Source organism: Phyllobates terribilis, unplaced genomic scaffold (assembly GCF_046119375.1).
Source record: "Phyllobates terribilis strain yellow unplaced genomic scaffold, ASM4611937v1 Scaffold_3__8_contigs__length_932513732, whole genome shotgun sequence".
Lineage (NCBI taxonomy): Eukaryota > Metazoa > Chordata > Amphibia > Anura > Dendrobatidae > Phyllobates > Phyllobates terribilis.
Genome location: NW_027362763.1, coordinates 623,995,426 through 624,013,780, shown reverse-complemented (window position 1 = coordinate 624,013,780; position 18,355 = coordinate 623,995,426). Strand labels below are relative to the sequence as shown.

The 18,355-nt window shown below is 42.1% G+C and overlaps 1 protein-coding gene across 4 annotated transcripts in view; it reads right to left on the bottom strand.

The window, feature by feature from the left end:
- Positions 1-3,449: 3,449 nt before the first annotated feature.
- The window catches only part of RAB4A (RAB4A, member RAS oncogene family), a 108,188-nt gene continuing 93,282 nt past the window's right edge, over positions 3,450-18,355 (bottom strand). For all 4 annotated transcript variants that reach the window (XM_073671528.1, XM_073671527.1, XM_073671529.1 and 1 more), the window contains 3 exons: positions 12,542-12,637; positions 6,747-6,884; positions 3,450-5,278 (listed from right to left, as the gene is read on the bottom strand). In XM_073671528.1, the coding sequence (XP_073527629.1) occupies positions 6,769-6,884; positions 12,542-12,637 (212 nt within the window). In that variant the 3' untranslated portion in view covers positions 3,450-5,278; positions 6,747-6,768. The remainder of the gene's footprint in view (positions 5,279-6,746; positions 6,885-12,541; positions 12,638-18,355) is intronic.

The following is an 18,355-nucleotide window of genomic DNA, read 5'->3' as shown; positions in this document are numbered from 1 at the left end:
GATGTAGCGAGAGAGATAGAGATGTAGCGAGAGAGATAGAGATGTAGCGAGAGAGATAGAGATGTAGCGAGAGAGATAGAGATGTAGCGAGAGAGATAGAGATGTAGCGAGAGAGATAGAGATGTAGCGAGAGAGAGAGAGATGTAGCGAGAGAGATGTAGCGAGAGAGATGTAGCGAGAGAGATGTAGCGAGAGAGATGTAGCGAGAGAGATGTAGCGAGAGAGATGTAGCGAGAGAGATGTAGCGAGAGAGATGTAGCGAGAGAGATGTAGCGAGAGAGATGTTGCGAGAGAGATGTTGCGAGAGAGATGTTGCGAGAGAGATGTTGCGAGAGAGATGTTGCGAGAGAGATAGAGATGTAGCGAGAGAGATAGAGATGTAGCGAGAGAGATGTTGCGAGAGAGATAGAGATGTTGCGAGAGAGATGTTGCAAGAGAGATAGAGATGTTGCGAGAGAGATAGAGATGTTGCGAGAGAGATAGAGATGTAGCGATAGAGATAGAGATGTAGCGATAGAGATGTTGCGAGAGAGATAGAGATGTTGCGAGAGAGAGAGATGTAGGGATAGAGATGTTGCGAGAGAGATAGAGATGTTGCGAGAGAGATAGAGATGTTGCGAGAGAGATAGAGATGTAGCGAGAGAGATAGAGATGTAGCGAGAGAGATAGAGATGTAGCGAGAGAGATAGAGATGTAGCGAGAGAGATAGAGATGTAGCGAGAGAGATAGAGATGTAGCGAGAGAGATAGAGATGTAGCGAGAGAGATAGAGATGTAGCGAGAGAGATAGAGATGTAGCGAGAGAGATGTAGCGAGAGAGATAGAGATGTTGCGAGAGAGATAGAGATGTTGCGAGAGAGATGTAGCGATAGAGATGTAGCGATAGAGATGTAGCGAGAGAGATAGAGATGTTGCGAGAGAGATAGAGATGTTGCGAGAGAGATAGAGATGTTGCGAGAGAGATAGAGATGTAGCGATAGAGATGTTGCGAGAGAGATAGAGATGTAGGGATAGAGATGTTGCGAGAGAGATAGAGATGTTGCGAGAGAGATAGAGATGTTGCGAGAGAGATAGAGATGTTGCGAGAGAGATAGAGATGTAGCGAGAGAGATAGAGATGTAGCGAGAGAGATAGAGATGTAGCGAGAGAGATAGAGATGTAGCGAGAGAGATAGAGATGTAGCGAGAGAGATAGAGATGTAGCGAGAGAGATGTAGCGAGAGAGATAGAGATGTTGCGAGAGAGATAGAGATGTTGCGAGAGAGATGTAGCGATAGAGATGTAGCGATAGAGATGTTGCGAGAGAGATAGAGATGTTGCGAGAGAGATAGAGATGTTGCGAGAGAGATAGAGATGTAGCGAAAGAGATAGAGATGTAGCGAAAGAGATAGAGATGTAGCGAGAGAGAGAGAGATGTAGCGAGAGAGAGAGAGATGTAGCGATAGAGATGTTGCGAGAGAGATAGAGATGTTGCGAGAGAGATAGAGATGTAGCGAGAGAGATATAGCGATAGAGATATAGAGCGATATATTTATACACATATACAGGGTGGGCCATTTATATGGATACACCTAAATAAAATGGTAATGGTTGGTGATATCAACTTCTGTTTGTGGCACATTAGTATATGGGAGGGGGAAAACTTTTCCAGATGGGTGGTGACCATGACGGCCATTTTGAAGTCGGCCATTTTGGACCCAACTTTATTTTTTTCAGTGGGAAGAGGGTCATATGACACATCAAACTTATTGAGAATTTCATAATAAAAACAATGGTGTGCTTGGTTTTAACGCAACTTTATTCTTTCATGAGTTATTTACAAGTTTCTCTTTGTTTAAAGCCGTTGACATGTCGCAGATGTTAACACGTGAGGAGCGGATAGAAATTGTGTTGATGACTGGTGAACACAGTACCCGGGTCATTGCAGCAGATTTCAATGCAAGACACCCTTGCATTGTGACAGAGTCTGGAGACGCCGTGGAGAGCGATCTGCTGCCTGCAACATCCTTCAGCATGACCGGTTTGGCAGTGGGTCAGTAATGGTGTGGGGTGGCATTTCTTTGGAGGGCCTCCATGTGCTCGCCAGAGGTAGCCTGACTGCCATTAGGTACCGAGATGAGATCCTCAGACCCCTTGTGAGACCATATGCTGGTGCGGCTGGCCCTGGGTTCCTCCTAATGCAGGACAATGCCAGACCTCATGTGGCTGGAGTGTGTCAGCAGTTCCTGCAAGATGAAGGCATTGAAGCTATGGACTGGCCGCCCGTTCCCCAGACCTGAATCCGATTGAGCACATCTGGGACATCATATCTCGCTCCATCCACAAAAGTCACGTTGCACCACAGACTGTCCAGGAGTTGGTGGATGCTTTAGTCCAGGTCTGGGAGGAGATACCACAGGAGACCATCCGCAACCTCATCAGGAGCATGCCCAGGCATTGTAGGGAGGTCATACAGGCATGTGGAGGCCGCACACAATACTCAGCCTCATCAGGAGCATGCCCAGGCGTTGTAGGGAGGTCATACAGGCAGGTGAAGGCCACACACAATACTGAGCTTCATCAGGAGCATGCCCAGGCATTGTAGGGAGGTCATACAGGCACGTGGAAGCCACACACAATACTGAGCCTAATTTTGACTTGTTTTAAGGACATTACATCAAAGTTGGATCAGCCTGTAGTGCGTTTTTCCACTTTAATTTTGGGGGCGACTCCAAATCCAGGCCTCTATTGATTAATAAATTTGATTTCCATTGATGATTTTTGTGTGATTTTGTTGTCAGCACATTCAACAAAAACCCGCAGTTTTCTAAGAATTAATTTGACTGCTGACAGATCCACATGTCCCTTTTAACGCCAAGTGCCAGAACACTTGTGGTAATGTAGTGTAGAGCGTAATTCAGTGCACACTTCTTAGATATGCAATAGACTTTATTTCATGTGCAAGAATTAAACATGTGCACAGAATATGCAGCAAAAAATATGTTAATGTTTTGACCCTTCCTGGATCTTTTTCATAAATTTGCTTGGTGTACATACCAAACCGACCCTCTCCCGCCTTCGTCTAGTCACTCTAGTGCCTCTTTAGACGTCTAATTTTTGCACATGAAAAACTCTCTTGCATATAAGAAGTGTGCGGTGATTTACTCTCCACAATTTTATGGTGTTGCACACCCTCTCACCAGCACCTCAAACTACCTGAGTGCACACCAACCTCTCTTTTCTGTGGTGATATAGTGACTGCTGGAACATGCAGTGTGTGTCAACAGCGCTGTTAATGTGAAGTATATAGAATTTTTCAAGAGGGCCACAATGACTGTGAATGCACTGTAAGGGTATGTGCACATGGATTTGTTTCTCCTTCTTTAGAGCGTTTGTGGAGAAGCTTTCAGCTCCTGAAGGGGTGTGAAGGTTTTTTTTTTGCAGCCCTTTGATTAGACAGTGCCTAGTTGGGAGCAGATTCCATCAAGAAATGCTGCAAATAAGTAACACGTACTTTTTCAAAACCTGAACTGGTAGAAAAACGATCAAAAGACTGAACATTCGATAGAAAAGTGGTTTGACAATAGAAAAGATTAAGAAGAGTCAAGTGTTTGAGCGGACCCACTCCAAAGGACTCATCAAAAAAAGCATTGTGCACACACCCCAACAGTGCCCCATGCAGAAGTGTTTCCCTTACTACAGTACTAAAAATCTCCATTACTGTCTACATCATCACCTTGAGGAGCACCATAATAGCTCAATTACCAATATATCTACTTATGATAATTAACAGGACACAGTTTTATAATACAAGGCCCAAAGATTTACAGGGGACAATGATGTTTATTTATACATGCTGTTGTGTCTGTCATAATACAATAAAGCTTTAAAACTAGCTCCGACAAGCAAATATTAACAGTTAAACAGTATGTCACCACAAGTGTAAGGCAAACAATATTTTTCATACATCTAGCACAAATAAAGCCTTAGCACTCTCTAAAGCAGAGGCCGACATACCATTAGTGCATACATACCATTAAATCGCACAGGGGCCCAGGTAGTCAGGGTCTCCATTTCCACCTCCAAAGCATCAATCACCTTTTGTCACAGACACATGATGAACTACTGGACTTCAAAGGGCTCCCTTATGTCTATGTCTGCACCTGCTCTTAAGCCTAATAAAGCAAAAGCACAAATGATCCAGAATATACATCAGTACACAAAGCAGATATTTAGTAGAGTTTAAAATATTGCAGTTTTTGTGCAAAACTCATTGGCTGTCATGTTTACATGAGCAGTACCTCACGGCTTCCCAAGTACATGATGGAAATGTGGAGGTACATGTCAGTATTAATACTGTAAAATAGTTAATTCTCCTAAATATATTAAACTGATTAAATCTTTTGCCATAAACAGTGGTGACTGCATTTACAGATATTACCCTTAAGTGTTTTTCACATTTTTTGCTAAGAGGTTTTTTTTTTTTTTTTGTTACAGTTAAATGTTACAATTAAAGTCTATAATGCAAAATGAAATGCAATAATACAAACATTGATTTGATTGCTTCTTTACGGTCGGTGGCATTTTTTCAAAATGCAGCATGATCTGGCGGTTTATTTAGACTTTTCGATAGTGGCCTGACGATTGACAGAAAAAAGTGCATGTTGCAAAATAAGAAAACGTCACAAAAAAAGGCTTGGAAAAGAAGATTGCTGTGACCCAGCGTTTAAATATGAGAAAAAAAAAATCAATGTGAAGAAGGCCTAATGTATTTAATCTGTCACTGCACAAGCGGAGGGCAGCAATCTATACTGTAGTTGGCAGAAAGTAAGAAGATGAGGCAGTTGGAAGGTTATCCTATTTTACCAATGGTTTGTTGGCAAATGATGCCTAGAAATCACCACTGCTGCCCACACACGGCCTTAGGAGAGTGTCCTTCATTTGCAAGTCAGTAGATAAAACAGGATTTGGGATTCTATTTCATACAGCTAAAAAAGCTAATAAGACGAGCAAAGCAAATCTTTTACAAGCCAGGCTCATAAAATGAACTTCTAAAGGTAATGCAGAATAGAAGTTATGTGCAGACAGCAATATACAAGATAAAAATGTATAGATACAATACATAGAGTAAATAGTATTATCCAGTAAATGATTTCAGACACTAGTTTTTGCAGTCCGCTGTACATTAGTGTTCACCACACCACTTTGCTGCTTCTCAACAAGTCCTTTCTTGTTTTGCAGAAAGTAGTAGGGAGAATGGCAGAAAGTATCTTTATTTAGGTCCTTGATTGATATATACACCTAAAAACCAAGAAAAAAAAACATATGAGCAACAAGATGTACCAAACAGCATATATTCCAACACATTCAGAAAAGCACAAATGCACGATAAAAAAAGACTGTAGCGGGCTGTATTAACAACAAATGCATAATTATGTCAGCAGGTGAAATACTTCTTTGTATAAAAGATTATTTGCAAAATTGTGCTACAGAAATGTTATAATAATATAATGATTTCCATCTTCTTTCACAGCCCAAAAAAATAATCAGGGTGTCAATGACGCGTAATTAACTATTACATATAACACTGTTCAGCCAGGCTCTACAGTGGTGGCTGGGTAATGGTAGTCTGCCCTGTGGGTGCACACATGGTATCAACAAACTGATGTAATAGTAGGGGCATTGGTAATAGGCTGATAGGGGCGTTGGTTATATGGACAGAGATGCATCTCACATAATGGTGTGAATTACACCCTTTGTAGACCTGTGAGCAATTAGAAAACTAAGCAGCCACCACGCGGTTGTTTGGAGAGTTAGTAAATGATTGTTTTATTTGTATTTTGCCGCCCACGCCTTTATCATATGGGTCTATGGGACTTTGTGGGGACTTCATGCTAAGAGAAGGTGATACCTCAGTGAGGTCAACGCAGTAGTTCAGGGGCCGGCTCCCGATGCATCGAGTCATTCTCCTTTGCTTTTAAACATGAGCGATCGCCTCGAGCCACCGCTTATGGTGATGAGCAAATGCCGCATAGATGGATTACGGCGTGGGACATTATGAATTCTTAACACTTCGGACAGGTGACGTATATTGTTATTTTTTATTTTATTCTTATTTTTACACTTGATGTATTCAGCGGGGACTTTCATCATTGTCCCCTGCTCGTGTTGATCTCAGCGCAAGCAGGTGACAATGTTGAGACTTACCTCCAACACAGTGCCTGGGAACAGCGCAAACTTTATCACTGTTTCCCAGACGCTGATACGGGTGATTCTGATGCAGCACACGGTTGCTACACGTATGTATGCCACACAGGGACACATGGACACGGATATCTCCCGTACTGGCTTTTCCAGTACCAAAAATATCAGGAGGTGTGAAAGAGGCCTTACTATAATGTCTTCCATGGTTTCTATCCTTGTAACGATGACGAGGGTCATGGTCTCTATGTTTGTTCCTGCCACAATCCTGCTCACTTTCTCCAACTGCTACTGCTATTTGTCATGTTCCGTTCTAGCCCACTTCTGTACTCACATACCTTCTGCCTTCCCCCCTTCATTCTTTAATGTTGTGTGTAAACCTCACCTGCATCTAAGGGTCAGATCTACATAGGTAAGGTGCTCACTGCGCTGCTGCCAGCACTGTGTTTAGTTGCCTTAGAGCCCTTTGGCTCTCCGGGTCCAAAGACCCGGAAGTGTCGCACAGGCAACAATTTGTCCGGGTCAACCTATCTTGAAGTTATGAAATTATTTATCCACTTGTATTTACCTTGAGTCTTTAACAATAGATTCTAGCAACCACATTCCTGAGCACTTTGGGTCTGTGAGCGGCGTGGTGATCTCAGCTGTCGTAAAGCAGCATCCCCATATTGAATACCTGACCCCATTCTTTCTGGATCAAGTTCTCCTGATAGGAAAAGATCACAAACACAAATATAAACTCTAAAAAGACAGACACACAACTAAATAAGCCATAGCAAAATAAAGACCAATCAAATGTATTTCTAGACCTGCTTGAATTCTAGGAAAAAAAGTGAAATTGTAATTTTAAAGCGACATTTTATCTTTGCTGAATTTGGGTAATAAAAGAATCTGAAGGAAATTTTCAGTGGCTACTGTGCCCAAACACAAACTATATTTGGACTCTTTGTGGGAGATTCATATCGCACACCCACAGTCTTGCAGGACTACGATGCTCTGAATTCATTAAGAGGAGCATGCACCTTAATGAATTTGATGCATCTCTTGAGCGGTGTGCTCCGTCATGCTCTGGAGTAGCATTTCTGGAAGTGAGGAGCTGGCCTTGTTCCCAGCTAATTGAACCAATGAAAGTAGAGCGGAGTCTGCGGCTCTAAGGGATGCAGACTTATCAGCACGGAGCACAGGTTCCATCGTTATTATTGTGATTGGTGATTTACTTGTTATGTTTTATTAAAGTTCTGTTTGCTCATTAGTTTGTGCACTAATTTCACTCGTAAAGTGTCCAGCATTCCAGTAACCTTGTTATTGTCTCAGGGGGCCTCAAGCCATTGTTCTAGCAAGTACTAGTCACATTGTGGGAATGGGGATTGTAGACACAGTGGAGCCGTCACCACAGGGGGTCTCACATGCAGTCTCAGGTGAAGAGCTCCTGGAATACTCTTCATCATTTCAGCTAAAAGCAAATGCTTCAGGGGGAGGGTATGAACACTTCTGACCTTTCAGGGGGCTGATCCCAGGGAGGGAGGGATAAGCCAGATGTTTAGTCAGGGAGTTGAAAAAATTACATGGAAGGCATAGGATTGAGGCTGAAGTCTTGGAGCGGAGGGAAGGATGAATGGATGGCCTAGGGAGTATAGGGATCGTTTGCCGACTGGGCTGGATAAATGTGCTACAGTTGTGGGATATGTCGACTGAATTTGATTAATTTTCTTAAAGACTATTTCAACTGGATCTCTGTGCTTCTACCATTTTATCTGTCATCTGGAGGCGCTTGGACTGTGGCTACAGACTATACTGGCAGGAGATACAAAATCTGTGGGCCAACCAAATTCTACGAATATCGCCTGGCACAAAGACAGTGGAACTACTGTCCCGGGGAGGGGATCTTGTGGATGGAGACAATTGTATTTTGGCTATTTACCTGGAGTTATTGTAAAACCTTGATGATAAAAAATAAAATATTGTTGCATCGTTAACCTGCCTAGGTGAATATTTACAAACCACAACCTCAGATCTTCACACCACAACCTTCACTCTTCACAAAATGTCAGCATTTTTAATGCATTGAATGTGGGTGGCAACACCCTGGCTCCTCTCCAACTGCACCCATTAAAATGAAGCTAATTCAAAGTGACATAAAAAAGCCAAAGGTTGCAAAAATTTTTTTTATCAAACTCCATGTTACACAAAAACGTTGCAAATTTTCCATCAGCGCCTGAATGTTTTAGAACGTCTGTGAGAGCGCGAATGACATTGCAAAAACAATATAAACATCTTTGCTATCAGACACAGCCAACTGCCCATAAAGAAAGCAGAGACAGTTTATTGAGGAAATTAGAGTTGGAACCAGCTTTACACACCGGAGTAATTAAAAATTCACAAAATCTTTCTGTGCATAACAGAAATCAGTCCATACGCGTTACGAGCTACATGGGACTGATTTCTGTTATACACACCACCCCTCTTTATTGCTTTGTTGTCGGAGATGGCCAATTTTACAGCAATTTTATTTTTAAAGGATTTCCAATAAAGATTGTGAATTTTGAATTACTCCGGTGTGTTGAGCTGGTTCCAACTCGAATTTCCTCAATTACCTTCAGCGATGTGCAGCAGCGGGGATACCGTGCTCCCCCTGGATTGGAACAGCATCTCAGGGGTGAGCTGAATTTTTTTCCTATTATTTAGAGACCGTTTATTACCATCTCTGTCTTCCTGATCGCTGTATACACAATGATGAATGAGCGCTGTGTATACAGTTCAGGAAGCGGTAGCCAATGGCAATGTGATCCCCAGATGCTATATTTTAATGTTCAAATGACCCCAAAAGGGCTTTATTAAACTCATGGAAAAACAAGGTGTTAAAACAAGAACAAAAAAAACAGTCTAAATCACCCATATATAAAAATAAATTTGATGGAAAGGGGAACGCAATTTAAAATATAATGGTGTGAGGGAGAAGTGAAACAAAATATAGAAATTCTATGAAGATTAGGCTCACTATCATGAAGAAAAAAAATTATATAAATTACATAACACTAACATTTTTCTTACAAATGATTTGGAGAAAATGGCTCATTTTAGAATTAAGACAACAATTTCTAAACGAGCAGAGGATAGGAAATTTAATGATGTGATTAGGTCTTCACCTCTCCCTAAGAACAGAATTTGGACATTATAAGGCTATGTGCCCACGATGCAGAAATGCTCCGGATTTTTCCTGAGCGTTTCTGCATCTCCCTGGCAGAAAAAAACGCATTGTACATGCGGATTGTGCATGCGGATTGTGCATGCGGATTGTACATGTGGATTGTACATGCGGATTGTACATGCGTTTTTCCTGCCAGGGACATGCGGATGTGAAGCGTTCTTCACTTGCATTTCTGCATGCGGGTTGTCAAGCGCTTTCCAAGCGATTTTAGCATCACTTGTAAAAGTGCTTGGCAACTTGGTCACACTATATAAATCCATGCAACCGGCATATATAGTGTGGCCATAAAAGAATGGTAAAAAATAAATGTATACTTACCTTCTGATGGCCCCCGCAGTCTTGCTTCGCTCTGTCCTGGCTGCCGGCAGATCGCAGTACACTGCACTGAAGGACCTGCCACCACATGACTATGACGTCAGCCCAGTCCTTCAGTCCACCGCGATCTGAAGGCATGGGAGGACGAGTGCAGCGGGGGCCGTCAGAAGGCAAGTATAACATTTATTTTTTATTTTATTCTTTTTTCAGTTTCTATGGTACCCGGGTCCAGAGGAGAGTCTCCTGTCCTCTAGACCTGGGTACCATCCGCACATTGGAAAGCGTGGAAGGTGCATCTACATATGCAGTGATGCGTAATCCATGCGTTCTAATGCAAGTCAATGGCGGCGAAAACGCAGCGCTTCCGCAAAATAATTGGTAGTGCTGCGTTTTTTACCGCAATGATAATCCGCAGCGGAAATTTCCGCAGCATGTGCACAGCACATGCGGATTATCATTAGGGAACATGGCAGGCCTTCTACCATGCGTTTTTTAAGCATTTCTGCAGCGTTTTTGCCGGTGCGGAAACGCTTAAAAAACGCATCGTGGGCACACAGCCTAAACGTCACCTGTAGTCTCTCAATGAAGGCTTAGGCCAGGTTCAGACAGCCATATTACACGATCCATATCTTGTTGGTCTACCCGACCATGGTTTGGTTTTTACAGAGCCCCTGATTTTCCATTTGTTAATCAAAGTTTGAAGGCTGCTGACTGGCATTATCAATTCCTTGTATATCTTTTTATATCCCTTTCCTGTGTTATACAGTTCAACTACCTTTTCCTGTATATCCGTTGACAATTCTTTTGCTTTCCCCATGACTCACAATGCAGAAGCTTCAGTGGCTGGATGAAAGATTCAAGAGTCAGTCTGGATCCCAGAAACTCACTCAGCTTTTATGCACACACACTGATTACAAGCAAACAGGTCACAGGTGAGGATGTTACCTTTAGTAGCCATTCAAACCCATTTGTATCAAATTCTGTGCATGTTATCCGGCCAAAATCACCAGGGTGTGTGAACTTTTGATCAGGGTCATTTGAATGTCTTTGGCTGTCATTAGGTTTAAAAAGAGAAAATACAAAAAGAGAGCATGGACCGCACCTCCAAAAATTCATACATTTGATCTAATGCCTCTCAGCAAAAATATATATATAACTGAACATGAGGTTCTTAGTTTAACATTCTGATCAGACTGTATGAAGCCCACTGCCACGTCACGGCAAACCTCGTAGTGGGTCTTAACTTGGCGCTGTGCGCCAATCACCGCGGCAGCGGCAATGTACAAGCAGGGTGGGTTGCCCAGTGCCTCACAGCACCGATGCTGCAAGACTGAGTCCCCATAACTCCAGGCCGCGCTGCTCCACAAGCACAAAACCACCGAACCTCATGTTCAGTTATACTGTATATATTTTTGCCGCGAGGCATTAGATGAAATGTATGATTTTTTTGGAGGTGCGGTCCATGCTCTCTTTTTTTGTAATGCATATTCTTTCCCCTTTCTTGGACCAGCACTCCTCCCATTTGGCACAGGCGATTTTAATTAGCAGGAGACTGCAAAGAGAGTCTAGCCTATTTTTGCTCTCACTTGAGAGCTTGAGGAAGGTTGAAATGCTCCTTTCATGTGGTGTTGGTGCAGTGTGTCGTCCAATGTTGCTGTGGTTCTGTGCTTGTGGGGTGGCGCGGCCTGGAGTCATGGGGACTCAGTCTTGCAGCATGGGTGCTGTGAGGCACCAGGCTGCCCGCCCTGCTGGTGCATTGCCGCTGAGGCGGTGGTTGGCGCACGGCGCAGCTCCTTGTAGACAGGAAATGTTAGGATCCACTACGAGGTTTGCCGTGACGTGGCAGTGGGCTTCATACAGTCTGATCAGAATGTTAAACTAAGAACCTCATGTTCAGTTATATATATACACATTAGATCAAATGTATGATTTTTTGGAGGGGCAGTCCATGCTCTCTTTTTTCGTATTAAAAAGAGAAAACACAGTAGTTTGACAATAAATGGCTTCACCCAACCAATAACCATGAGTGGGGAAAAAGTTTTTTTTGTTATCATTCATATTCTCTGAAACAAGGCCAAGAAAGGAAAAATTCTGCCGGGGTATGTAAACTTTTGAGCACAACTGTAAGGACTTGTGAGGTTTGCATATAGACTGCAATGACCGTCTGAACCCACTATGGCCGTCTGAACCCTGCCTTAGTGTAAGACCCGACAAAGCAGGGTAAAATAGAGGCGGAGAATGAAATACACCACCCTGATGATGCTGCAATTGTAAAACTAATTGATAAACAGTTACTTGATTTTGCAGAGAAACAGCTGTTTTACCCTTTACCCTCAAAATGATGTGGCTACTGCATTCAGCAGGCACTTTTGCTATTGAAACAACTGTTTCCCTGCAAAATTAAACTGTTCAATAAGCAAATTGAAAAACTGTTAATAGCCACTGCATCTGGCCTTACCCTAAGACTACTAGCACAGAGGTCATTTTATTTTCTGACTGGCTCCTATCTAATTTGTCTCAAAGCGGTTACATATGACCTGTCACTTGTACAATGCCAACATGTTCTACCATTTTCTTTTAAAATGAGGGGGTTTAATAATAGTCATCACACAACTCAAATCCTAACAACAAATAGATTTGGAAGGACTCAACATGGAAGTACCAAATTTCAAAATCTGAATGAGCAGGGGAAAATAAACATGAATTCACTGTACATTGCTATGAAACATATAAAATAAGAATATATAAAGGCCTATTAGCTGTGGTGGTGAATTATGTTTGTATCAAATAATCACTAGAGCTTTAAAAAAAACAAAAAAAATTCCATTCCCACAGTTCACCTGATTCAATCTTGTTTAGTATTTTCCTAGCACATTGAACAAATGCTTCCTCCACATTTTCTCCTGTAAGCGCACTTGTCTCCAAAAACATCAACTCTGTGGAAAAAAATACATTTTAAAATCTACATCTTATTTAGAACAAGAACAAAATAGGAAACAAGCTTAGGATGTTTTTTTCCCAGTCTTTATTAAACAGACTATAAATACACACATATAATCCATATAGTGAGGGTATACAAATTTATACATATTTGTGTGTACAGAAATATAGAAAGCATGCATATACATAATATATGTATATATTACGTATACACACACACATACAGTACAGACCAAAAGTTTGGACACACCTCATTTAAAGATTTTTCTGTATTTTCATGACTTTGAAAATTGTACATTCACACTGAAGGCATCAAAACTATGAATTAACACATGTGGAATTATATACTTAACAAAAAAGTGTGAAACAACTGAAAATATGTCTTATATTCTAGGTTCTTCAAAGTAGCCACCTTTTGCTTTGATGACTGCTTTGCACACTCTTGGCATTCTCTTGATGAGCTTCAAGAGGTAGTCACCGGAAATGGTCTTCCAACAATCTTGAAGGAGTTCCCAGAGATGCTTAGCACTTGTTGGCCCTTTTGCCTTCACTCTGCGGTCCAGCTCACCCCAAACCATCTCGATTGGGTTCTGGTCTGGTGACTGTGGAGGCCAGGTCATCTGGCGTAGCACCCCATCACTCTCCTTCTTGGTCAAATAGCCCTTACACAGCCTGGAGGTGTGTTTGGGGTCATTGTCCTGTTGAAAAATAAATGATGGTCCAACTAAATGTAAATCGGATGGAATAGCATGCCGCTGCAAGATGCTGTGGTAGCCATGCTGGTTCAGTATGCCTTCAATTTTGAATAAATCCCCAACAGTGTCATCAGCAAAGCCCCCCTACACCATCACACCTCCTCCTCCATGCTTCACGGTGGGAACCAGGCATGTAGAGTCCATCCGTTCACCTTTTCTGCATCGCACAAAAACACAGTGGTTGGAACCAAAGATCTCAAATTTGGACTCCTCAGACCAAAGCACAGTTTTCCACTGATCTAATGTCCATTCCTTGTGTTCTTTAGCCCAAACAAGTCTCTTCTGCTTGTTGCCTGTCCTTAGCAGTGGTTTCCTAGCAGCTATTTTACCATGAAGACCTGCTGCACAAAGTCTCCTCTTAACAGTTGTTGTAGAGATGTGTCTGCTGCTAGAACTCTGTGTGGCATTGACCTGGTCTCTAATCTGAGCTGCTGTTAACCTGCGATTTCTGAGGCTGGTGACTCGGATAAACTTCTCTTCAGAAGCAGAGGTGACTCTTGGTCTTCCTTTCCTGGGGCGGTCCTCATGTGAGCCAGTTTCTTTGTAGCGCTTGATGGTTTTTGCAAGTGCACTTGGGGACACTTTCAAAGTTTTCCCAATTTTTCGCACTGACTGACCTTCATTTCTTAAAGTAATGATGGCCACTCGTTTTTCTTTACTTAGCTGCTTTTTCCTTGCCATAATACAAATTCTAACAGTCTATTCAGTAGGACTATCAGCTGTGTATCCACCAGACTTCTGCACAACACAACTGATGGTCCCAGCCCCATTTATAAGGCAAGAAATCCCACTTATTAAACCTGACAGGGCACACCTGTGAATTGAAAACCATTTCCGGTGACTACCTCTTGAAGCTCATCAAGAGAATGCCAAGAGTGTGCAAAGCAGTCATCAAAGCAAAAGGTGGCTACTTTGAAGAACCTAGAATATAAGACATATTTTCAGTTGTTTCACACTTTTTTGTTAAGTATATAATTCCACATGTGTTAATTCATAGTTTTGATGCCTTCAGTGTGAATGTACAATTTTCATAGTCATGAAAATACAGAAAAATCTTTAAATGAGAAGGTGTGTCCAAACTTTTGGTCTGTACTATAAATATAAAAAAATATATATATTATATATACACATACACACACACATAATGATGATGATGATGTATGTAAAGTTTACGTTTATAAATGCATAATTACATATATCCTAAACGTGGGTATATACATGCATTGGGCAATAAACAAAGTCAATCGGTAACATTTGCAATGGAGACTAAAGAGAAAACGAAACCGATATATGGCCATATCAATATATAAAATACATTTTATTGTGAAGTAAACAGATCAAGATATAAGCAGTGGATATGCAAGAAAAGCTGAAGGAGGCGCATATCATGTGGAAAAGAGCATAAAGGGTGAAAAGGCAGGGATGGAGGGGACAAACTGATGTCAGGTAATATGCCTCTATGTATAGTCAATAATAATATGTTAGAAGTACTTGTGGTGTTGTAGCTGGTATAGGGTACACATGCACAATTACTTTTGGGATAGATCGGAGTCTATAGAATATATCCTAATACAATATAATGCAAACAGCAAATGAATCCTAGTGCTGAATTGGTTAATCCAATAGAAATATCAATATACAATCATGGCTATACAAACCGAATGCAAAAATAAAAGGAAAAAATAAAAAGGCAAACAAAGTGTTCTAGTGTGCCGGTCAGATATGGTTACGGTAATATAGTCCAAGTATACACATACAACCATGACTCGTGAGATCTTTCTTTTTTTTTTTTTTTTTTTTTAATATGCACAAAATATAAAACGAAGCGCACAGATCACAAAAACAAAACAAAAAAAAAAGTACACATAATTAGTATCTCAGGGTCCAGAACGACCCACTCTATAAAACTGGTACATTATTTATTCTGTAGAGCGAACACCTTAAAAAAAAACACCAAAACTGTTGCTCTTTCATCATACTGACACACACAAAATGGAATAAAAAGTGATCAAAACATCATATAAATAAAAAAAAAATGGTATAGATGAAAAAAGCCAAACAATCTCACAAAAAACAAGCCCTAACATAGCCCATTCAGAAAAAAGCAAAAACAGTTACAGCTCTCAGAATATGGCAATGCAAAAACAAATTAATTTCTGTAAAATATTGTTTTTCATCTGTAAAAGCAGCAAAGCATAAAAAAACAGATATACGGCAAATCTGGCATCACTGTAATCGTACTGCCCCGAAGAATAAATTGGTCTTATCACTTTTACTGCACAATGAACAGTGCAAAAATGATATTTAAAAAATAAACAAATTGCGGTTTTGTTTTTTTTTTAATTCGGTCTGAAAAATCTGAATGAAAAGTAATCAAAAAAGGTTATGTACCCCAAAATGATCCCCAAAAATCTCCAACTCGTCGCACAAAAAAAAACAGAATTAGTCTTACCGGTAATTATTTTTCCAGTACGTCCATCCTGACGGCACTATGGAGGTCGTCCTTCCTATTCTTTACAGGGACAGGAAATGCGAGAGGTTTAAAGCCCCTCCCACCACCCTCTCCTCAGTGTTTTTTCAAGTACCACACCTGGATGGATGCTAAATTTTATTTAAATTTTTTTTTTTTTTTATACATTTTAGGATGTACATTGCAATATGCCAAGAAGGGAGGGAACTGTGCCGTCAGGATGGACTCCTGGAAACATAATTACCGGTAAGACTAATTCCGGTTTTCCATTGCGTCCATCCTGACGGCACTATGGAGAATACCAAAGTATGCCAACTCTAGGGAGGGACCACAGCCTGTAAAACTTTCCGGCCAAAACCCATCTGATGACCTGAGACAACATCTAACTTGTAATGTTTACAAAAGGTGCTTATGTTAGACCATGTGGCTGCACTACAGATTTGCTCCACTGAAGCCCCTGCTCTCTCCACCCAAGAGGTGCAGACTGCTCTGGTGGAATGGGCCTTCAAATCCCTTTTTCTTATCGGAAGCCTTTTCCAAGATATCATCTAGGATTGGCCCGAATACCCTTAAACCTGAAAATGGAATGGAACATAAATTTATTTTTAGACTGAACATCCCCCGACCACGTCTTCATCCAGATAGCCCTCCGGGCCGCATTAGACAAAGTTGTTGCGGGCCGCGAACCTGACTGACTCGGCAGAAGCGTCCGCCATAAACCCCGTGGTCAATTTTAACAATGGTAGAGAATCTATTATATCCTCTCTAGGAGTCTTATTTCTGATATGATCCTCCAGTTGGTCGATCCACAGATACATGGATATCGCAACTGAAGTGGCAGCTATGTTTGCCTTCATTGTTGCCGCAGACACTTCCCAGGCTCTTTTAAGTAGTCCGTCAGCCTTCCAATCCATCGGGTCTTTTAGACTTGATGAATCCTCAAAGGGAATGGATGTCTTCTTGGCTACTTTAGTCACCGGAACATCAATTTTTGGAACCTCGTCCCAGATTCTGATGTCCTCTGGTTCAAAGGGGAGTCGGAGTCTGAAATCTCGGGGTACAACCAGCCTTTTTTCTGCTTCTTCCCATTCCTCCAGGATCATCTCCCAAATATGGTGGTTTACAGGAAAGACTAGGTCTCTGAACCCGCAATCCGCCAAACATCTCATCCTGTACCGACTGATTCTTCTGGGTTTCTTCAACCTGCATGGTACTTCTTACAGCCTTCAGGAGTTTATCCATATATTCTGATGAAAATAAGTATCTTTTTCCTATCGCCGGAGTATCTGACCCCACCTCCCCTTCTTCCTCTGGATCCGAGGAAGGAGCCAGAACATCATCTTTAGAACTTGCTTCCATCTCCCACCTGGGTCGTTTGGCGCGGGGACCTGGCTGAGTTGTAGAAGCGGGAATTAGGCTGGAAACTGAAGCCTGCACCTCCTCTCGAATCATGAATCTCATCTTGGTTAGAAGGGTAGATTTTTCTTTCCTAATGATCTTTGAGGTGCAGGTTGTACATAGAGGCTTGCCGGAGTCGCCAAGCTTCTTATTACATATAGCACATCTCCTAGGCTTCCCTGATACTTTCTCCATGGATGGGGTAGGTGTTGCCATATCCTAATATCAATATGGGGTAATTAGTCTCTATACTAATACCCCCCCTCCACCAGCCCCCTCATATGCTGTGTTTTACTCACAGATACCGGGGACTGCTACTTTGGGGCCTCAGACTAGCTGCACCTGCCATGGTGCAGCTTTCTGGGATCTTTTTCCCCCCTTTACGGACTTCAGGTAGCTTTTATCCTACCTTGGTCCTCATGTCTCCAAACCGCCTTGCGTTCCACCCTGGAACGCACACCGGGACCGGAAGATGGTCCGCACTCCCAGGTGACGTCACCGGAAGTGCGCCTAACTTCCGCTGGCCGCTCTGTGCATATGAGCGGCGTCCCTGGCCGGCGTGAGCCGAGTGCCCCCACTCCGGGGGAAGCGGCTCGAGACCCCAGGAGCTCCTCCGCTCGACTGGGACATGGCTGAGTTACCTGTCGGCCACCGGGCTTCTTCACAGGGGAAGGAGAGGCCAGAACCGTCCGATCCTCCTGGGCCCAAGTAAGTCTTCTTTTTTCCTGCGCTCTCCTCTCACACACCTGTCCTTTACAGGGACAGGAAAAACACTGAGGAGAGGGTGGTGGGAGGGGCTTTTAACCTCTCGCATTTCCTATCCCTGTAAAGAATAGGAAGGACGACCTCCATAGTGCCGTCAGGATGGACGCAATGGAAATAAGGCCTCATACAGCACAGTTGGCCAAACAATAAAAGTTAAAGCTCTCAGAATATGGCCATGAACATTTTTTTTTTTTTTTTAATAAAAAAGCACTTTTAGTGTGCGTGACGGCAGCAAAACATAAAAAAAACGATATAAATATGGTATCTCTGTAATTGCAGCAACCAGAAGAATAAAGCGGTTTCACCACTCGCTGTGAACCGCACAA